Raw genomic sequence first — 22,060 nt, 5'->3', positions numbered from 1 at the left:
TGCATGCCTGTAATCCCAGCTACTTGGGAGGCTGAGGCAGGAGAATCCTTTGAAACCCGGGAGGCAGAGGTTGCGATGAGCCAAGATCACGCCACTGCACTCCAGCCTCAGCGACAGAGTGAGACTCCGTCTCAAAAAAATAAAAAACAAAAAACTGCCTGAGACTTGGGGGCAGTGAACAACCTGTGTGATACACAGTAGGTGCTGAGGGCCAGGCATCTGCGCTGTTCTCTTTCTCCTCTGAACAGAGAGGTGCCATGATCTGGCCAAGGACACACAGCAATCAGAGGCAGGCTGGCTTCTCTGCCCCGGTCCCGCCATCCAGCGACACCTGTCAGCCCCCTTGCAAGCTCTGTGCTCCTCGAAGGTGGGGTGGGGGGAGGGCGGGGTGGGTCTGGGCCCCGTTACAAGGGATTCCTATAAATGGCGTGGAGAGGATTAATAATGTATTTATAACACATTTTGGTGGTAGTCGAAAATGATCTATAAATGTGCAGTAAATGTTTTATAATGTTTTTGTAACCCGTTATAAATGATAAATGGCAGACCATAGATGCCGGATCAAATATTTATAATGCACTGTGCGCGGCGTTGGGCTGCTACAGTTCAGCAAAGCCATTAATAATAAAGTGGATGGAAATGCACGAGTTACCGACATGCCCAGCAAAGCCATTTATAATGAAATGTAAAATTGGGCTGTGGGAAGCAGCCCACCGGCCCCAGCTGCAGCACCGGCCAGGCTCTGCTGGAGGCTGGGGAAGGAGCGGTGTCGTGAATTATTTGTGAGGTGTTCAGACGAGAATGTATACTCCCCATAGCACGCCATATAAATATGCTATTAATATACCCAAGGTGGCATGCATTATTCATGGAGCCTAATTAATTAATGGGTGGCCCCTTAAAATGGGGTGTCACAGCTTCCAGCTCCCTGTCCTGCCGGGGGCGGTAGGGATGGCATTGGTTGATGGCAGCCTTGGGGGTGGGGAGGGCAACGTCCCTTCCACACTCTGCAGGGGGGCTGACGTGGTGCCCCACAACCGTCCACAGGGGTCCTGTGGGCAAGTCAGTTTGGGAACCACTGTGCAGTGTGTCCTCTCCCTGGAAGAGTGGAGGTGCATATCAGGCGATGAAGGCTCTGAGAAGTCCCGCGGGAAACGCCACTCGGCCAGGACACCTCCCTTGGTTCTCTCTCACGCCCTCTGCATTCCCGAACCGCCTCCGCCTCCCAGACTCAAGGAGCCGATTCTGTTCCAGCTTGGCCCAGCAGCCTTGGTCAGGTGACGTTCAGGGTTGAATCCACTGGTGGAAGGAGTCAACCCCTCATAAGCCCGCCCCACCCCTCCGGGTGTGGCACCTGGGTCCCCACCTCTGCAGCGCCTCTTGAGGACCCAGGAGCTAAGCTAATGCAAGCCGAGGTGGATGTTTTGGACTGAAATGAGCGATGCCTCAGGCCATGTCCTCCCTGGGTCCCCAGCACGGGCCCTGCCACCCTGATGGGCTGAGAGACCCCTTTCTCCCTGCCTCCATCATCTTTGAGGGGTTCAGAACACGTGGAGGCTGGAAGTGGGGAAACTGAGGTCATCTGGCCTGGAAGTCCTGTCCTGGACCAGGGTGTACACTTGGGCAGGACACCAGCTGGGCCGACCTTCTCCCGGGCCTCACCTGGTGTCAGAGTCAGGGCCGCTGCCTGAGAGGGCAGGCTGAAACGGGGGGCCTTCTCCCCTCCCTCCTCCCCTCCAGTCTCCTCCCCTCCCTCCAGTCTCCTTTCCTCTCAGAACCTCAGTTTTTTGAGGTGCAGAATCAATAGAGCCATTTCTTTTGTAGATCGTAAACAGGGTCTTGTTTTGTCACCCGGGCTGGCGTGCAGTGACATGATCACAGCTCATTGCAGGCTCGACCTCTCAGCCTCCATCAATCCTCCTGCCTCAGCCTCCTGGATAGGTGGGACTACAGGTGTACACCACCACACTCGACTAATATTTTTGTATTTTTTGTAGAGGTGGGGTCTTGCTATGTTGCCCAGGCTGGTCTTGAACTCCTAGCCTCAAGCAAACCTCCCACTTCAGCCTCCCAAAGTGTTGGGATGACTGGCATGATCCCCTGCACCCAGCCAATCTTGGGTTTTAAACCCACAGCCAACCCCCACCCATATATGTATGTGTACACACACACACATTAATGTCTCTGTCACCCAGTCTGGAGTGCACTGGTGTGATCACAGCTCACTGCAGCCTTCTGTTCTCATGTGATCTCCCGCCTCAGCCTCCTGAGTAGCTGGGACTACAAGCATGAGCCACAACACCTGGCCCAGAGCCACTTTTTTTTTGGGCGGCGAGCGGCGGGGTGGGGACAGAGTCTTGCTGTGTCACCCAGGCTGGAGTGTAGTGGTGTGATCTCAGCTCACTGCAACCTCCACCACCTGGATTCAAGCGATTCTCCTGCCTCAGCCTTGCAGGTAGCTGGGAGTACAGGCATGTGCCACCATGCCTGGCTAATTTGGTATTTTTAGTAGAGACGGGGTTTCACCATATTGGCCAGGCTGGTCTCAAACTCCTGACCTTGGGTGATCGTCTCAACTCAGCCTCCCAAAATGCTGGAATTACAGGCATGAGCCACCACCCCTGGCCCAGAGCCACTTTTAAAGGGTGGCTGTAAGTATCAAATGACAATGTAGGCATGGAAATTGGTGGGAGAAGTTGGAGTAGGGGCCTAGCTGGGCCCTGCTGCCTGCACCCCTTCCTCCCGCAGCCCCTGCACCTCCTCCCAGTCCCCTGCACCAGCGACACCAGCCTATCTTCGAGTCTTCCTTCCTGCCGCAGGGCCTTTGCAACTCCTGTTCCCTTTGCCCTTTCCCCTTCCTCTCCAACAAAGTGATTCCTACTTAGCTTAGCCTCCAGGTCTCAGTTCTCGTGGTCCTTCCTAGGGAGGCTCTTGCTCTATCTTCTGTCTCTCTCTCCTCTCCTCTTTCTTTCTCCCCTCTCTTTCTCTGTCTGTCTCTTTCTCCCCTTTTTCTCTCTCTCTGTTAGTCTCAGGCTGAGGTCATCATCATTTCTAAAGGGCCTGAAGTCTGGGCCCCCAACTGAGTCCCCATCCTGGGGCCTGTTGAGCTCACACCGCTCTTACCTGTTCCCCACCCCTGGGTACATCATGCTGCATTTATTGCGTGCCTGGGTGGGTACATCATGCTGCATTTATTGCGTGCCTGGCCGTGGGGTGACCCTTGGTGGAAGGGGACAATGATGTCACTTTGCAGATGAGGAAACTGAGCCCAAGAGAAGGCAGTTTCCCAGTGAGGCCGGAAGGCAGCGGGTTCCCCGGGTGGAGGCTCGGTGTTGGACGGGGGAGGCGTGTACAAAGAGTCCACATGGCAGCCCTGGGGAGCACAGATGGGGACCCTGGGAGCCTTTGGTGGCTCCAAGGGGCTTCAGGTCTTGGAGGATGAGGAGGAGGGGCGGGTGCTGGGGGCCGGTGCGGGCGCAAAGCTCTGGGGTCAGCGTGGCAGGGTGCGGCCGGGGAGATGCAGCGTGATAAGCCTGCGGAAAGTCTGATAAGCAACCTGGACTTTATTCGAAGGACAGCCTGGGAGGCTCCCGGCAGGGGAAGGGCTTGGTCAGGCCTTCTGGAAAGATCCCTCGGGCTGCTGGGGAGGGTGGACTGTGGTGGCCGGAGGGGCAGGAGGCAGCCCTGTGGGCAGAGGCGGGGGGACAGGTCGTCTGGATGGGAGGGTGGCAGCCGTGGGCAGTGGGGAGAAAGGACCATTTGTTTGGGGGTGTCCTGGCTCCTGGCTTCGGGGACCCTGGAGGGACATGGTGTGTGAGGTGCTGGTGGGCAAACGTCACAAATGCTGCCTCCCAGCTCACTGGTGCCAGAGGGGGGCCGCGCAGGATGGGCCACGGGGTGACCAGTGAGATGGCTTTTTAAGTGTGCAGTGGTGAAAGTTCACAATAAAAGTGAAACCCAGGCCACCCCCACACCACTCCTTTTAAGGGAGCTGGGCCCTAACGCCTGTCCACCCGTGTCCCCCATCCCCCACTAATTCCCCCCGCCCACTGCCCCGCTGCTTCTGCTTCTTGATCTTTCCCTTCTTTTCCAGCTCTTCCGGTTCTCGTAACCGTTGCCCTGGGAGTCAAGAAAACCCGGTGCCAGGACCGGCTCCGGCTGTGCTGGCACGATATCCCCTGACATCCGCAGGTCAGGGACTGTGGCGGAGCAGCGGTTAGGGCCAGCCACATTCCCAGGCCACAAGGGCTCCCTGCCTAGCAGCTGCTTGCATGCCCCTGGTGACGGGGAGCTCACCACCTACACACAGGCCTCACTGACACTTAGGCAGCTGGCCATGAACACTACGGTGTCTCACCAGGGACCAGCCTCAGAAAAGAGCTGGAACAGCACCAGTGGCTGGGGTTAGAAGACCTCAGTTTCTCCTCCTCCCAAGGGGCACAGAGAAGCTGCCCTGACTCCCTGCCAGGGGCTACTGCAGGAAAACACCTTCCTTCCTGCAGGCTCTGCCCGGACAAGCCCTGGCCCCACAGCCAGGAGGGTAGGCCCCCCTCACATGGCTGGTGTCAGTGATGCCGCCCTCGTCCAGTCCCCGTGGCCACAGACAAGGTTCCCCAAGGATAACGGGGCCAGGGGCCAGCCCGGGATAATTTAGGGCTCCACCAGAGGGACTTTCCTTATTTCTTCTGTCACACCTCAAAGTGGAAAATTGGGAACTACCCTGCAAGTCAGCCTGAGGAATCTCCTGCCCCAGGAACAGATCCTGCCCACAGGCCTCCAGAAGAAAAGCACAGGCCAGCTGTGCAACTCTGGCTCCACGGCCCCCTTCCTGGCCTCAGTTTCTCCTCTGGCAATGCCCAGGCCTCACCTCTGCCTTGCCTGGAACCCCCACTGGCATGTAGCGGCCTGGAAAGAGAAACCAGATGCGGACATCCTTTGAAACCCTGAAACACAAGGCGCCTCCTGCTCCCCGGGAGGCCGGGCTGCCCAGGGCTGAGGCCCTAGACAGGGCAGGGCTGTTCGAGCCTCAGTGTCCCCATTTGTCAACGGCCTTTCCTGCCTCTTCTCCATGGCGGTGGGGTGAGATGGTGGTGGGAGGTGGGGCGGCGAAAAAAAATTCCAGGTCTCTGCAGGGGTCCAGAATGCCAGGACCCCCAAGCAGACCGCGCCCCTTCACCGGTTGGGGGTCTCGGCCCGCAGCGGCGGGGCGGGGCCTGGGGCGGGGCCAGGCGGCGTGGGGGCGGGGCCTGTCGGGCGGGACCTGACGGCGTGGGGGCGGGACTTACCAGGAGGCGGGACGTGCCTAGGACGCGAGCCCGTACCGGGGCCGGGCGGCGTGGGGCGGGGCCTCTCGGGAGGCAAAACCTGGAGCCTGGGGGCGGGACCTGTCCGGAGTCGGGGCCTGTCCGGAGTCGGGGCCTGCCTGGAGCGGGAGCCTGTGCCGGGGCCAGGAGGCGTGGGAACGGGGCCTATCAGGAGGCAGGACCCGGCGGCTGGGGGCGGGGCCTGTCGGGAGGTGGGGCCTGCCTGGGCGGGAGCCTATGCCGGGGCTGGGAGGTGTGAGGACGGGGCCTATCCAGAGGCAGGACTTGGCGGCTGGGGGCGGGGCCTACAAGGAGGCGGGGCCGGCGGGGGCGGGGCCGGGCTCGGCTTCTCTTAGGGACCGGGCACTCGTCGCCCTCAGTCCGGCTCAGCTGGGGCTGGGCGCCGTGGGTCTGGCGGTGCCGTAGCGGTCCCAGCGTCTGTCCCGCCGGCCGGGCGGTAGCGGCACAGCCGCGGGAAGGTGTCGGAGGGCGGTTCCGCCGCGCGGCGGGCGCGCCGCCCACATGGCGGCCATCAGGGCGCTGCAACAGTGGTGCCGGCAGCAGTGCGAGGGCTACCGCGACGTGAATATCTGCAACATGACCACGTCGTTCCGCGACGGCCTGGCCTTCTGCGCCATCCTGCACCGCCACCGGCCCGACCTCATGTAAGTCCTGCCTGGCGCCCTTTGACCCTTCTGCTGTTCGGCTGCGCGCCGACACGGGCGGGGAAACTGAGGCCCGGGCGGCTCGGGGATGGGGAGCCGAGGCGTGGGACTGGGCAGGCACAGCCCACCGTGCAGGCCCCCGAGGCTGTCCCCAGTGGCCTCAGTGTGCCCGGACACCGAATGCAGCTGGGCCAGAGCCGTGGCATCCCCCGCCCGCCGGCTGAGTCAGACGTGACTCAGGGCGGCTCCTGGGCCCTGGCTTCAGTCCAGTCCCCCTCTGTGTCCCTGGGAAAGGCCAGCAGAGCTGCCTCTTTGGGCCCTCCGAGGCTCTCACTGCCCAGGGGCCTGGCCACCAGATGGGGTCCCTGGATAGCCCTCGTATGGGCACTGACCCTCCCCCAGCCTGTTCAGGCCCCTGGGGGGATGTGGCCAGGGCCACTGTGGGGGAGCGGCCAGTGCAGGGCAGGAAGCCCCCAGACCCCAGGTGCTGCTGCCAGCCGGGCCTCTGAGGCCCCGGTTGATAGGGCCTGAGATGGAGAACAGCCCCCATCTCTGGGAGCAGCAGGAGGTGGCAGGGGATGAGGACTAGGCTGTCTCCCCCCAGGAGGGTCTTGGCGTGTGTAGCTGGGCAGCTGGCCCTGCCCGTTGCTGAATCTTGGCCCGAGCCTGGACCTGCTCCATTGTTTATTCACTCAGCAAACGCTCTTTGGCTAAATGACTGGGACCAGGCTTGCTGGGACAGAGATCTGTGTGTCGGGGCTGGGGGCCAGAGGCTCAGGAAGGGGGGCCCTCAAAGGCCACCTGCAGCCCAGGCACCTTCTGGGCAAAGCGTTCTCCTGAGTGTGTTTTTGGTGGGAAGGTCTCGGGGTTGGGAGGAGCCACAGGCAGCACCTGGGGCCTCTGTCAGGCCGCAGCTGTGCAGACCAGAGAACCGAGGCTAAGAGGAGGGGTCCTTGCTCAGGTCACACAGCCCCAGCCCGTTGCGCAGATCCGGGGCTCCTCCCCTGTGCCCCTGGACACTGTCCTGCCAGTCCCACTCTCTGCAGGAAGCTGGGGTCTTGAGCAACAGCCTCGGCCCCTGCTCTGAGGTTGTGACGTGCATTCGTGGAGCCACCAGGGGCTTCCATGTGGCGTTTGGGCAGCAGCCGCTCTCCCTCGCCAGGAACGTGCCTCTGTTGCCCTTGCAGGCAGAAGATGCTGGGCACAAGGTGCGTGCTTCCACATGGAAAGCCTGACGCTGAGCTTTGAAGGAGAGGGCCAGGGACCTGGAGACTGGGAGAAGGACCCGGAATGGGGAGGAAGGCAGGCGAGACCCCACCCCCAGGGCTGCAGGGTCCTGGATGAGGCTGGCTGGTGGCTGAGCCCAGGCATCCAAGCTGGGGCCAGCCCGAAAAGCCTTCGGGGTGGAGAGAGGCGTTGCCACCGGCTGCTGGCCACCAGCTTCATGGATCACTGGTGTCGCCGGAGATTTGGGGCCCTCTGGTCCTGGGGAGCTTCTCTGTACTCCCTGCCGGTTCAGACGTGCCTGTGTGCAGTGCCCAGGGGTGAGCACAGGTGCATGTGCATGCACTGGCACGGTGGTCGCTGTGTATCTCCTCAGTGCACTGACAGTTATTGAGCACCTGCTGTGTACCCAGCACTGAGTCCTGTGCCAGTTCCCCTCAGCCTCCAGATGCAGGGAGCAATGTTCCAGTCACAGAGACAGACAGGGAACAGGTAAATGAATAAAAGCCCAGGGTGGCTCCAGAGAGTGCAGAGGCCAGAACAGGAAGGAGGCGGGAGAGAGAGGAGGCCCTCTGCCCCCAGCTCCGGTGGGTATGGAGTTGCCCAAGCTGTGGCTGACTTGTTTCTGTCCCCACTGGACTGTCAGCTCCAGAGGGTGGGGGCTCTGTTTTGTTCACTGCTGCACCCCTGGTGCCTGGAACTGGGCTCGGTAGATACCAGCACATGATTGGAGCTCTGCAGATAAGGGCCTTTCAGTTGGGGTTCAGTAGATATGGTAGGAGCTTAGTAGGTGCCCACGTGCAGAAGGACAGAGGAGAAGGCCATGTGCCCTTGGAGGCAGAGATCAGAGAGGTGCAGCCACAAGCCAAGGGTGTCCTGGGCTGGAAGAGGCAGGAAGGACCCTCCCCGAGAACCCCCTTAGGCAGCAAGGCCCAGCGCACACCTTGATGTCGGAGTCCGGCCTCCAGAGCCGTGAGAAAACAAATTCCTGGTGTTTTAAGCCCCAGAGTTTATGGCAATTTGTCACAGCAGTAGGAAGAAGCTAGTACAGGCTTCCATGGGTGTTGGGGCGTGGGGGCCTCTGTAGACCCTGGCTGATGGAAAACCCGGAGTGTCATGGGGGTCGGGTGTGCACCAGGGTGTGGGGACATGCGCTTGTATGGGTGCCTGGGCCCTTTGCTTTTATTCCAGAGTTGGAGTCTCGCTCTGTCGCCCAGGCTGGAGTGCAGTGGCACCGTCTTAGCTCACTGCATTCTTGAACACCTGGACTCAAGCAATCCTCCCACCTCAACCTCCCGAGTAGCTGGGACCATGCCTGGCTAATTTTCTTATTTTTAATTTAATTTTATCTATTTATTTATTTATTTATTTGAGACTTAGAGTCTTGCTCTGTCGCCTAGGCTGGAGTGCAGTGTTGCGATCTCAGCTCACTGCAACCTCCGCCTCCCAGGTTCAAGTGATCCTCCTGCCTCAGCCTCCCAAGTAGCTGGGGTTAAAGGGGTACACCACCACACCCAGCCGATTTTCGTATTTTTTGTAGAGACGGGGTTTTGCCATGTTGGCCAGGCTGGTGTCGAACTCCTGACCTCAAGTGATCCATCTGCCCTCTTCAGCCTCCCAAAGTTCTGGGGTTATGGGCGCGAGCCACTGCGTCTGGCCTGTGTCTGGCTACTTTCACTCAGCATATTGTTTCTTTTTTAAATTGAGATGGGTTCTGGCTATATTGCCCAGGCTGGTCTTGAACTCCTGGCCTCAAGTGATCCTCCTGCCTCAGCCTCCCGAAGCGCTGGGATTACAGTCGTGAGCTGCCGCGCCTGGCCCCTGGCTCTTTGGACGTGCCTGCCTCTGTGCCTTCATCACCCCCATCCCGTGCCCTCAGCCTCTGCTCCCTGCCGTGCCTCTGGATGAGGTGGTGGCTGGGGTGGAGGTCTCCTCATGCAGCCCTTGGCTGTCCCTCCTGTCCCCAGTAGTCTTCAGGAAGGGAGGAAACGCGTGTGAGGGACAGGCACAGACCGGTTGTCCTCTCAAGGCAGCTCTGAGGTCAGACTCTGTGTGAGGCCCCGCCCTTGCCACCTCATTCCCCTCTCCTTCCAGTGAAGACCCCTTGACAGCAGAAGGGTGGACGTCCTGTCTCCGTGTCTGTAGCTCTGCCACCAGGAAGTCCTTCCCTTTGTCTGGCCTTAGTCCTTCCTGCTGCACGCAGAGAGCGCTTCCGCTTGGCCCTCAGGGAGAGCAGCTGTGAAGGAACCAGCTCGGGCACCAGGCCAGCCAGGTGGGGCACCCGGGCTCCTGGTTCTGCCTCTGCCCCACCGACCCTGGGTGGAGGGGGCGGTGATCCGGACGTTCCTGTGTACCATGTTCCGGCTCCTTGAGCCACGTGTGACCACACTGGGGAGCCCCACAGGTACAGAGAGGTGTCCGTGAATCTCCGCTTTACGGCCAGGAAACAGGATCGCCCAGCCACGCCCACCAGGAGGTGGCAGGGTGGGCGGGTCCCCTGCCTGGTCAGCCTGCCTGTGCCCGCCTGCCCTGTCTCACCTGCGGCTGTGGGTTCTCTGCAGCCAGGCCTCAGGGCGCCTGCCCCCGGGCGCTGTTTCCATACTGGTGTCACAGGGCAGCCGGGCAGCCAGGTGAGCTCAGAAACCACCCAGAACAAACAGCCCCACCTCCCGCCTCACCTCCCTCAGCCAGTCAGCCTGTCGGGGCTGGAGCAGCTCTGCCATGGGCTGGCTCCTTTCACTCCTGGGCCCAAGCAGGTCTCCAGGCACAGCCCTCAGGCAGATGGGGCAGGGGGCACAGCGTGTCTGGGCTGGGAGGGAGCAGGGCTGGAGGGAGGGCAGGCGTTGTGCATGGCGCAGGAAGCCGTCCAGCAGGTGGGAGAACATTGCGGCCTCCTTCTTGGGGTTCGTGGCTGGGGGCATTTGTCGGATTTGTGGCCAGGCCTTGGGAGGGTGTCGTGAAGTTGGGTCTCTGCTGCACCCTCAGTTCCAGGGCAGGGTCCCTTAAGTTTTCCTGGTCCCTGCAGCTCTGGAGGCGGGCTCAGGGCTGGGCCAGGAAGTGGGGGTGGCTGGGGCGGCCGCTGTGCAGTGCATGGAGCCCTCCAGCAGTGGCTCCCAAGGGTGGCGGGGCTCCCCGAGACACCACTATTGTTGGGGGCCAGGGGAGAGACTCACGCAGAGGCCCCCACCCAGAAGCTCCCAGGCAGTGCCCTCACTTCCTGGGCCAGGGCCGAGGGTGGGCTGACCTTCTCTCCCACGCGGGGTTGGGTCAGCAGGAAGCTGCTTGTGGACAGAGGCCTTCTGTTCCTGCCCCAGGGCCTGTAGCCAGACCTCTGCGGCCGCCTCTGGCCGGAACCCTCCAGGACGGGCGCGGGAGGGGGCTGCCTGTCCACCTACTGCAGGGGGACTGCCCAGGGCCCCACACTTTCCTTCCAGAGGCCCAGTGTGCAAGGTGGGGGCTCTGCGGCCTCCCCTCCCCAGTCGTCACCGCCCCCTGCCCACCCCCTCCTCTCCTGAGCTCTGCCTGGCCATGTCCTCGCTGTCTCTGAGGTTTGCTCCTTCCCCGAGTCCCCTCTCTGCCATCCCGACTGTGCCATCTGGTCCCTGTCTCTCTTGGGCCTCCCTCCACCATCTCCGCTGGGGTCTTCCTCTCTCTCTCCAGCTCTCTCTGTCCATCCGCCTGCCTCTCCCCACTCCCTCTGCTCCCTTCTCCGTGGGATTCTCTCCTGATGTGCTGGATGTGCCTCGGCTGGGGCTCCTTCCCTTCCAAGTCCTGCACCCCCCCGCCCTCCCCACTCCATGGCCGAATCTTGTTCCAGGAAGTAAACAGTGTGATGTCGGCCACCCAGGAATTTGGAGGGGGGTATACATTCCCAAGAGCCCCCAGAGGCGCCGGGGCAGAGGCCGGCTGGACTCCATGGGCTGAAGTTGATGGTTGTGGGTCAGTTAGAGGGGTGGTGGGGGCAGGTGTGGCCGGGCAGGGGCACGCACGGTGGAGAGTTGGCCAGGGCAAATCTTGTGACCGACACACAGACGGCAAATTCATTCCTTCAGCCAGTGTTGAAAGAATAAGTTACTGCCACAGAAATCTCACCAAGCACAGAACAAATGCATCACACGCATTTATAGGGCATCGACTGTGTGCCTGGCCCCACGGTGTGTGTCTTGGAGCCGGGCCATGGTATACCTGATTTTAATTCTGAGGCTTCAAATAAGAGAAGATTAAACCCCGGAGGATGCCATGTCTCGGAGGTGGGCAACCTGCAGCCCCCATCCCACAGCCCACAGGTTTGCAGCGGTGGCTGGGGCTGTGTCCTGGTTCCAGCCGTCTCACCATGGGTAGCTGGTCACTTGCTGAGTGGGGGGAAGCTGATGCATTTTTGTCCGGCAAGGACAGGGGTGTCCACCTGCTCGAGCTGCCCTCGCAAGGTCCCCCAAACGGGCGGTTTCAACAACGGAAAGTGTCCTCCCGCAGTTCTGCAGGCCAAAGTCCCGGACGGAGGTGTGGGCAGGGCTGGGCCATCCTGGGGGCGGGAGGGAGGATCTTCCCGGCCTCTCTCCTTGGCTCTGGGGTGGCCGTCTTCGCCCTGTGCCTTCACATCCTCTTCCCTGTCAGTTTGTATCTGCATCCACATTTCCCTTTTATGAGGACACCAGCCATGGGACCAGGGCTCCCCCCAAAGAACCCTGTTTGAATTCTCTTATCTCCAAAGGAGGCAAAATGAATTCTCACCTCCAGAAAGACCCTGTCTCCAAATAAGGTCACGTGGGGGAATTGGAGGTTAGGGCTCCAATGTGTCATTTTCTTGGGGGGCTCCTGGAGACACGAGTGGGGTCTCCACCTGGCGATCTTGGTGGGGCTTGCGAGACGGTTCTGGCGGCAATTTCTGCCAGCATCGGGCCCTTGAGCTCCGCTGCTCAGGGGCCCCGGGGGTGTGAGCTCGGGGACAGCAAGGTGCATCTGGGGAGGGCCTGGCCGGTGCATCGGGCGGAGTGTGGGAAAAGCTGTTCTGTGCCGGGAGAGTGGAGCCATGGTCTGGAGGCTGGAGGGCCGGCCTTGGGGAAGGAGCTTGGGGCAGGATGGGTGGTGGCTGTGGGACCGGCCAGGGTGGTGCAGCCCAGTGGAATAGGCCTCAAACACCCGGAATGCAGCTTGAACCTCATCCTGAGGCCGCGATGCTTGAACTCGCAGCCCAGACCTGTGCCGTGTGGGCCCTGGCTCTGGTGTGTCCAGAGGGCCTGGGGTGCTCTGATCTGCCTGGAGCTCTGAGAGCCTGACTGTGGGTCTGGGGGTGAGATGGCCCTGCAGGGAAACCCACTGGACAGAGCCGCTGCCAGCCCCTGGGGTGGACGGAAACAAGTGCGGGAGGCAGACGGCCTCCTCCTGCTTGTTTAGAGAAGAAACAGACTTGTGACACTGCCCTCCCGGCCATCCGGGCGTTCTTTCCGGGGACACGGCCGCTTTGGTCAGTGACCCTGGGGAAGGTCTGCAGAAGAGCTTGAGCTTTCAAAGGGCTGGGGGCGGGGAGAGAGGGAGGGAGAGCCGGCTCCTAAGCCCTGGGGGCTGAGGCTGACGCCCAGCATGGCTGCAGAGTCCCTGGGCATAGACAGCCACCCACGTGCCCTCGAGTCACGCCCTATCGGGGGACAAGCCCAGGCAGACAGAGGCATCGGCCCAGGCCCGAGCCGACGGAAACCGCTTTCGCTGCCACTGAGCCCAGGGAGGGGGCTCCTCGTCATCTGCCCACACGGAGAGGAGTCCGCGCCCCCTCTCGTCCGGCGTGCAGAAGCTCCGCCTGTGCAGACGGGTGGTCCTGCCGTCTGAAACCTGTTACCTGGGAGGGGGTCCAAGCTGGAAACGGTGGAGGGTTCCCAAGGATCCCAGCAGATTGATGGACGGCAGGGCTGCAGGCGGACGGGGTGGGGGCTTCCTAAGGAGAGAGGTGGGCAGCCTGCAGCCCCCATCCCACTGCCCCCACCCCACCGTGTGGCTGCTGCCCGGCCTCAGTTTCCCCATCTGTGAAACAGGTGAAATGGGCTCACTGTCCGGGCCTCGGAGCATTCTTATGGGGGTCAGGGCCTGGCAAGGGCTGTGCAGGCTGGGCTCAGAACTAGGCCACCCAGGCTGCGTGGCCACAGGGGTCTCGGCCCCCACTTCTCCGTTTGAGACCTGCCCAGCCTTCCTGTTTGCTGCAGCTACGGCCGTCAGATTCGCCACCAGGAGCTGCGGTTGTCCTCCCAGACAGGGAGACTGAGGCCCTGAGACCGAGGCTGGCCGGGGTCAGACATGCAGGCCGGGGTGAGGCAGGACACGGCTTGCAGCCCCAGCTCCCTCTGTGGGGCTAGGAAGCTTCTAGAACAGTCCAGTTCACGCTGACATGGCAGCAGCTGCTGTCCGGGACCCCACAGGCAGCAACGTGGACAGACGGGTCACGATCACTATATTTTTGTTTTTCTGAGACGGGGTCTCAGTGTGTTACCCAGGCTGATCTCGAATTCCTGGGCTCAAGCAATCCTTCTGCCTTGGCCTCCTGAGTAGCTGGGATTACAGGTGTGAGCCACTGCACCCGGCTTCCAGATCATGATTTAACCAACCCTCCCTCCCAGAAGCCGCAGCCTGTGCTGGGAGCCTGGTGGTTTTTGTCGGAGGGCCTGGGGCTGGGCTGGGGCCTCCTGGGATCTTGGTGTGTTTTCTGCCCAGGGTATCCTCCCAAGGTGCCCATCAGGAGTCCCAGGACCAGCTGGAGGTCACGTGGGGCTGTCCTCTTGGCGTCCCCAGGAGGGCCCTGCTGTCCAGGCTGGCCGGGGACCTCACCTCGGGAACTTCCTGGGACCCTTGCATCCCTGTGGTCTAGTGTGCGAGTCAGGGGTGAGGCTGGGCCCTCGCTGAGCACCTAGGAAGGCACTCCACCACCCAAAGAGAGAACCATGTAACCTCAGTGGGCTTGGCGGCTGTCTCCCCACTGTGTGACCTGGGGCAGGTCCCCGAGCCGCTGTCTCTGTGAGATGCAGACATAACCAGTGTCTGCTCCACAGGTCGGGTGTGAGCCTTAGGTTGGTATTTGTGAAGCGCTGAGAAGGACACCCTTCACTGCAGGGTGAACAGAAGTCACCCTTCCAACAACAGAAGTGATGATGTATGGGACGAGGTGGATCCGGGGCCTGTCCTGCCCTCGGCAGCGTGGCTGGCCCTCTCTGCATATGGCCTGGGAGCCTCTCTCCTCCGTTCCCTGTGGTCCTCCGGGGGCATCAGGCCTCTGCGACCCACCTGGTCACCAAGCGTTGTGATGGAAAGAGCCCCCTCCGAGCTGAGCTGTGCTGGACCGCCCTGGGCTGGTGACCTCACCTCCCAGGCCTGCTTCCTGCCACCTCTGACTGTGGCAGGAGCACTGGTGAGGGGCGGCCTGTCCAGGGTACAGGAGGTGAAGCTGGGGCCGTCTGATGTCGTACCACAGTCCCAGCAGCATCACCGTGGCCGGAGCAGGGCCGGGAGCCCTGGCCTCTGCCCACCTGTGTTCCTGTACCACCTCATTCCTTCACAGCCCCCCATCCTGGCCTCGGTTTCTCTGTTTGGGCAAGATGACCTCTGAGGCCCTCCAGCCCCTCCCTTCGTGGACTCTGAGCTGCTTTGGACATCATGTTTTTATCTTCCAGAAACTTCAATGCTCTCAAGAAGGAAAATATTTATGAAAACAATAAACTGGTGAGTGGCCCCCGCCCCGGCCTCACAGCTGGCTTAGCCAGCCTGCTGAGCCCCACCCACATCCGAGGGACCGAGGGACTCCCCGCAGGCCCTGCACCTGCCTTGGGAGTCCTGCCTGGGAATCGGGGGCTCCCTGACCAGCCCTGCAACGCGTCCTGGGCTGGGTGACCCTAGTGTTCTAGAAATAGCCTCTTATCTTGGCACCCAGGGCATACTGGTCCCCTCTTTTCCTCAGCTGGGGAGCAAGGTGCCAGGAGGTGGCTGGGGACCCTACTTCACTGCAGGTGGCTCAGCCCAGTCTGCCTCAGGCAGAACAAGGGTCTGGGGGTGGCTGTGGGGGGCTGTGGATGGGTCCCAGTGGGCCTGCTGCCACTCCCACCACATGGGACCTGCCTTCCGGCCCTGCCAGGATTCCAGTCCTGCCCTGCCCGCCCCAGCTTCCAGGCCCTTCCCTGTGTGCAGCCTCAGTTTGCCTGCTGCAGAATAAGCACCACGCTCCCTCGTGGGCAGAGGCACCGGCAGACTCACCACGCGCCCTGCAGGCGTGTCCTGTGCTGTGCCAGGCAGGCCCCGGCCACGTCCCTGCCCCCGGAGCTGGCCTTCAGCGGGGACGGTGGTCAGCACTGAAGACAGTCATACCTGCCCGGCCGGCACTGCCCTGCTCAGCACAGGGACAATTTGAATTTAAGCTTTAACTTAATTAAAATGAACTAAAATTACAAGTTCATGGTAAAACCTCGTCTCTACTAAAAATACCAAAAATTAGTGGGGCGTGGTGGTGTGCACCTGTAATCCCAGCTATTCAGGAGGCTGAGGCAGGAGAATTGCTTGAATCCGGAAGGTGGAGGTTGCAGTGAGCTGACGCTGCACTCCAGCCTGGACAACAGAGTGAGACTCTGTCTCCAAAAACATAATAATAAAAATAAACAAATAAACAAGTCCAGTTCCTCAGGTGTGCCGGCCACACTTCCCATGCTCACAGCCATGCCTGGCCAGCGGCTGCTGGGTTGGACAGCGTGGGTTATCGTGTCCCTGTCTCAGCCTCTAGCGGCCCCCACCTGTTGCCTGGGAGCCCTGACATGGCGACCTTTGTGTCCCTTCTGGCCCCCGGGGAGGGCTCAGCAATGTCAGCCCTGCCTCTGGAGGGAGCTGTTTCAAGACTGCATAAGTCTGGGTTGGGTGGGGCCTGGGATTCTCCCAGTGAAGGGTAGGATCCCCTGAGGTTTCACCTGGACAAGGCCTTGAGCGCCCACCGGCCTGGTGACCTCAGTCCTGTGCAGATGGGACCGTGATCCCCGCTGCAATGATGGGTAAGCTGAGGCTGGGAGGCCACGCGAGCAGAACTCAGCTCCGGCCTCCAACCCATGCCTCTTTGGGCTCCAAGACTGTGTCTTTGAGTCGAGGTGAGCTGCGGCCTGGTGGAGGAGGAAGGGGCTCCCAGCTGCCCCGCTGACCCCCTCCCACCTTTCGCAGGCCTTCCGCGTGGCCGAGGAGCACTTGGGCATCCCAGCCTTGCTGGATGCCGAGGACATGGTGGCCCTGAAGGTGCCTGACCGGCTGAGCATCCTGACCTATGTGTCCCAGTATTACAACTACTTCCACGGCCGCTCCCCCAGTGAGTCCCTGCCGTGCCCGCCGAGCCAGGCAGGACCAGGCCCCCGACCCTTGGCCTGGCTCCCAGGCCTGTGGACTTTTTGGGGTCCATGCCCAGCCCCCCCCCAAGAATGGCCCCTGGCATGGGCACCGGGGCTGTGCACTGGCTGTGAAGCAGCAAGAGGCCTTGGTGGGCGCCCCCACCCCCAACCCCGGCCCCATGCAAAGCCCCAGGCTGTGTCTTCACCAAGAGGGACGGGGGCCCTCATCCTGCTGCAGGAGAGCTGCCCCCGCTGCTTCCCCAAGGTGCCAGGTGCACCAGCAGCTCCTGCCGCCCCGCCCCTCATGGGCCTCAGTTTGCCCATCTGGACCCCTGAGCTTCTGTGCCCACTGGGGTGGCTTGGCTGACCAGGGGCAGCTCCTGGGCCTACCTTCATCTGTCCTGATTTTGGACCCTATGGAAGCCAGGCTGGCCTGGCAGGGTGGGGTCCCCGGATAGAACTGGGCAGGGGAGGGACAGGCCCGGCCTTTGTGTGTGTAGAGCTCAGCTCCCCACCCCCCACCCCCACATTCCTCTTCTAGGGTTTAGAAATCCCCAGAACCATTCCGGGCACAGGGCCTGCCCTGCCTGCTGGAGAAACAGAAAAGTCCCTTTTCCCTGACTCCAGCTGGGGCTCTGAGTGGGGAGGGAAGGAGTGGGGACCGACCCGGGGCTGTGCCAGAAAAAGTGCCCTCAGGGTTACCTCTCCCCAGCCCTGGGCCCCCAGGTCCCCCCCGAGCACCAAGGCCTGTGCTGAGCACTGGGGCCTCTGGAGGGACTCCCTTTCAGAGCCAGGCCTGGGACCCTCCCGATCCCTGCTTGATTCCTCCAGTTGGGGGCATGGCAGGCGTGAAGAGGGCCTCGGAGGACTCTGAGGAGGAGCCGTCAGGGAAGAAGGCTCCAGTCCAGGCGGCCAAGCTGCCCTCGCCCGTCCCAGCCCGGAAGTCTCCACTATCTCCAGCCCAGACAAACCCTGTGGTCCAGAGGAGGAATGAGGGTGCAGGGGGCCCGCCCCCCAAGACTGTAAGCTCCCACCCACCCTCCCCCTGGTTCTCTGGGTTTTCCACCAGGGGTTGCAGAAGGGGCTCGTGGGACTACGTGCGGCCCCTAAGCCACGGGACCCGGAGGGGGGTGCGGCTCCCCCAGTCCAGGTCTCAGCCTTAGCAAGAGCCGCCAGGACCGGCTCTCCAGGGCTCCATCAAGCCAGGGGTTGTGATCCCACTTTGTACAGATGGGTAAACTGAGTCCCAGGGAGAGCACAAAGGTGGGACAGAGCTTGAACCTAGATGGGCCCAGGATACCTCCCTCCCGGGGAGAGAAGGGTTGTTGGGCTATGCCCTGTACCCAAGGCCGGCTCTGCAGAGTGAACCCAGGCACCCCCACTTCTCAGAAGCGGAGTTGGGGTGGAAGGCGGTGGGCATATAGCTGGTGGTTGGTAGCCCCTGCTATGCCTGGACTGCCACTCCAGGCTCCCGGGATGGTGGGAATTGGATGGGATCCGTGCCCCTAGATGGGGCAGGAGGCCTGGAATCTGTCCCCTGGCCCCCAGCCCCACCGAAGGACCACTAGCATCGGGCCCCAGCTCTCTCCCCAGGGCTGGGCTAGAGGCCCTGGACTGGGGCTGCCGCCCACCTGGGTGTGACCCCGACCGCAGCCCTGCTGGCGGCTCCTCTCCTGGCCAGTTCTCCATCTGTAAGATGGGCTCTTCCGGCCACCTGTGGGCTGCCACCAGGAGGGAGGGCTGGGTGGACGGCTGCTCAGAGAGGTGCTGGCATCTTCCCCAGGACCAGGCATTGGCGGGCAGCTTGGTCAGCAGCACCTGCGGGGTCTGCGGCAAGCACGTGCACCTGGTACAGCGGCACCTGGCCGATGGGAGACTCTACCACCGGAGCTGCTTCAGGTGGGGCTGCCCTCTGCCCGCACGCCTGAGTGTGCACCTCCCCTCCCAGAACCCTCCCACAGCTCCCATCGCCTCCCACCCAGCCTCCTCCTCCCCGCTCCTCGTCCCTCTCCCCTCTCCCCTCCTCCCCCCTCCCTGTCCCTCTCCCCTCTCCCCTCCTCCCCCCTCCCCGTCCCTCTCCCCTCCTCCCCCCTCCCCGTCTCCCCTCCTCCCCCTCCCCGTCTCCCCTCCTCCCCCTCCTCCCCTCCTCCCCCTCCCCCTCTCCCTCTCCCCTCCTCCCCCTCCCCGTCCCTCTCCCCTCCTCCCCCCTCCCCTTCTCCCTTTCACTTTCCTTCCCATCCTCCCTTCCTTCTCCTCTCTATTCTCTCCCTCCTCCCCCTCCTCTTCCTCCTGTTCCTCCTCTCCCTTCTCTCCCTCCTCCTTACCCTCCTCTCCCCCTTTCTCTTCCTTCTCTCCCTTCTCTCCCTCCTCCTCACTCTCCTTTCCCCCTCTTCCCTGTCCTCACCCTTCTCCTCCCCTTTCCACTCTCCTCCCCCTCCTCCTCTTCTCCCTCCTCCCCCTCCCCATCCTTCCCCTCCTCACTCTCCTCCCCCTACTGCTCTGCCTCCTCCCCCTTTTTCCCCCTCCTCCCCCCTCCTCTCCCTCTTCACTCTTCTCTCCCTACTGCTCCGCCTCCTCACCCTCTTCCCCACCCCCCGTTCTGTTGCTGATAGCCCAAGATGTTCTACTGTTCCCAGACACCCAGGACCTGATACCCCTCACTAAGCCCCAGTGTCCCCCAGTGCCCCCGTCCAGATGCCTCCTCCAGTGCCCCCGTTGAGATGCCCTCCCGACTGTCCTTCCACACACACTGCCTCAGTCTCCCTCCTGTGCCTCAGCCCTTCCCACTGGGGTGTTGTACTCAGTGGCCATCCCCAGCCCCTTGCTGCCACCCTGCACCCTGGGTGGGGGCTCCTAGGAAACAAGCACTGTTCCCCCTACTTCTGTCCCCAGCTCTGCAAGGCTGGGGTGGGCCGGTCCCCCCAGTTCCATCCCCCACGCTGTGAGGCCAGGGTGGGTCAGCCCCGAGGTGGGGCCTGGGGTGGCCTGTGGGTGTGTGTCTGCTGACCTGCACGAGCACCCTCTGGGGTTTGCACCCCAAACGAGGTTTTTGGTGGGGTCTGTGATGTAAGTGGTTAAGGACCCTGAGAAGAGGCGTTTGTTGAATGAATCAGCGACCTCGTGAGTGGAACACAGGAGTCTGCAATGCCTGCTCTCAGGAGCACGTGGTGAATGCGTGGTGGGGCGGGCGTTCAGCAACCTCGCAAGTGGACACAGGAGTCCGCAATGCCTGCTCTCGGGAGCACGTGGTGGATGCGTGGCGGGGTGGGTGGTGCCGAGCTAGGGCTCCTGTGCCTTTCCTCCCCCAGGTGTAAGCAGTGCTCCTGCACGCTGCACTCGGGGGCCTACAGGGCCACAGGAGAGCCGGGCACCTTCGTCTGCACCAGCCACCTCCCCGCAGCCGCCTCTGCAAGCCCCAAGTTGACGGGTCTGGTCCCCCGACAGCCAGGGGCCATGGGTGTGGATTCCAGGACCTCCTGTTCCCCACAGAAGGCCCAGGAGGCAAACAAGGCCAGGCCGTCGGCCTGGGAGCCTGCTGCGGGCAACTCGCCTGCCAGGGCTTCCGTTCCAGCTGCACCCAACCCTGCAGCCACCAGCGCCACGTCCGTCCACGTGAGGAGCCCAGCCAGGCCCTCTGAGAGCCGCCTGGCCCCCACTCCCACGGAGGGGAAAGTCTGCCCTCGTGTGACCAACAGCTCCCCGATGGGCTGGTCGTCAGCTGCCCCGTGCACAGCAGCGGCTGCCTCCCATCCCGCCGTGCCCCCGAGTGCCCCAGACCCTCGCCCGGCCACACCCCAGGGCGGGGAAGCCCCCCGAGTGGCAGCTCCTCAAACCACGCTCAGTTCAAGCTCCACATCTGCAGCCACGGTGGACCCCCCAGCCTGGACCCCGTCCGCCTCCAGGACCCAGCAGGCCCGGAATAAGTTTTTCCAAACATCAGCAGTGCCCCCCAGCACCAGCCTCGCTGGCAGAGGTCCCACCCCGTCACTTGCTCTATCCAAGGACAGCAGCAAGGAGCAGGCGCGGAACTTCCTCAAGCAGGCCCTCTCAGCGCTGGAAGAGGCTGGCACTCCGGCGCCTGGCAGGTGAGCGCGTGGGGGCCGAGGGACCCCGGGTATGGCCTCTATGCACCAGCCAGCGGGGCCCCCGGAGGCCAGAGGGGTTGGGGGCGCTGCACCTCCCTGGCTGTGTGGCCCTGGGGACCGCACTTCCCCCAGCCTGTTTCTTCCTTTGGGGAATGGGGAGGAGGAGCCAGGGTGGCAGTGCCTGTGGTCAGGGTGGTGGAAGCCGGGTCCTTATGGAAAAGCTGCCGTCTGCATGTGCTCGGGGCGTCATGGGTACGGTGGCGCTGCCGCTCCGGGGCCCCCTGTGCCGCACTCCCTTGGAACCCAAGGAGTGCGCCCTTTTCATGGATGCGGGGACAGTTTGCGAGTGGGACCCACGCCGGCGGGGCTGAGTGGATGCGGGGACGGGTCGTGAGCGGGACCCACGCCAGCGGGGCTGAGTGGACGCGGGGACGGGTCGCGAGCGGGACCCACGCCAGCGGGGCTGAGTGGACGCGGGGATGGGTCGCGAGCGGGACCCACGCCGGTGGGTCTGAGTGGACGCGGGGACGGGTCGCGAGCGGGACCCACGCTGGCTGGGCTGAGCATCACCTTGTCTGACTGAGTCCAGCCGGGCCCCGACCTTCCATGCCTGGGCCCCGACCTTCCATGCCTGGGCCCCGACCTTCCATGCCTGTGCCCCGCGCCTGCCTGTGCCCCGCGCCTGCCTGTGCCCCGCGCCTGCCTGTGCCTGGACCCTGAGCAGATGACGTGGACGGGTGGGGGGGGCGCTGCATCAGTTTCCAAAGACCCCCTCACTGGGCGGCTTACACAGTAGAAATCCACCCCCTCACAGCTCTGCAGGCCAGAAGCCCCGCCTTGAGGCGGGGGAAGGGCCGCGTCCCCTCGCAGGGCACTAGGGGTGGACCTGTCCTTGTCTCTTCCAGCTCCCAGCGGCTCTGAGCGTTCTTGGCTTGTGGTCGCCTCCCTCCAGTCTCTGCCTCCGTTTCCATGTGGCCTTCTCTCTGTCTGTCTTCTCCTCTTCTGTCTCTTCTAAGGACATGGTTGTTGGACTAGGGTCCACCCTAACCCAGCGTGAGTGCATCTTAACATGATCATAACTGCCAAGATGGTTTACAGATAAGGTCACACTCTGAGCTTCCCAGTGGACATGACTTTTAGGGGTCACCATTCGACCAAGTACAGTCACTTAGCGAGTAAGAATGCTTGTCGCAGCCTTTCTGACAACGCCGTTTCCTGCCCCGTATCGTGGGGTGCAGGCGTCCCCTGCTCAGAACTGCCTCCTGCCCCCGCACTGGTCAGCAGGGGGTGCTCAGAGCCTCCGGGGTGGTCACAGACAGGAGAAGAGCGAGTTCGCTCTGCTCCTCCTGGCACTGGGGGGTGTCCAGGGCATCCTAGGGACTGAGGATGAGTGGCGGGGGTGCTCCAGGGAGTGCTTCCTAGGTGGTGGGGGCGGGGGGCGTGTGCGG

The 22,060-nt window shown here is 62.5% G+C and overlaps 1 protein-coding gene across 14 annotated transcripts in view; it reads left to right on the top strand.

Moving 5' to 3' along the window:
• Positions 1-5,612: 5,612 nt before the first annotated feature.
• The window catches only part of MICALL2 (MICAL like 2), a 31,961-nt gene continuing 15,513 nt past the window's right edge, over positions 5,613-22,060 (top strand). For 5 of the 14 annotated variants that reach the window (XR_008626139.2, XR_008626138.1, XR_004672332.2 and 2 more), the window contains exons 1-6: positions 5,636-5,968; positions 14,845-14,893; positions 16,367-16,508; positions 17,359-17,549; positions 18,311-18,426; positions 19,836-20,612. Coding sequence is in view for 11 of the 14 variants with exons in the window: in XM_063606174.1 (XP_063462244.1) it covers positions 5,826-5,968; positions 14,845-14,893; positions 16,367-16,508; positions 17,359-17,549; positions 18,311-18,426; positions 19,836-20,612 (1,418 nt within the window). In the remaining 3 variants the exon portion in view is untranslated. Of the gene's footprint in view, positions 5,969-14,732; positions 14,894-16,366; positions 16,509-17,358; positions 17,550-18,310; positions 18,427-19,835; positions 20,613-22,060 lie in introns of all 14 variants that reach the window. The other 9 variants (XM_063606171.1, XM_003819724.5, XM_063606173.1 and 6 more) reach the window with 6 other exon arrangements.

The sequence above is a fragment of the Pan paniscus genome, chromosome 6 (assembly GCF_029289425.2).
Source record: "Pan paniscus chromosome 6, NHGRI_mPanPan1-v2.0_pri, whole genome shotgun sequence".
NCBI lineage: Eukaryota > Metazoa > Chordata > Mammalia > Primates > Hominidae > Pan > Pan paniscus.
This window is presented reverse-complemented; position numbering and strand designations above follow the sequence as displayed.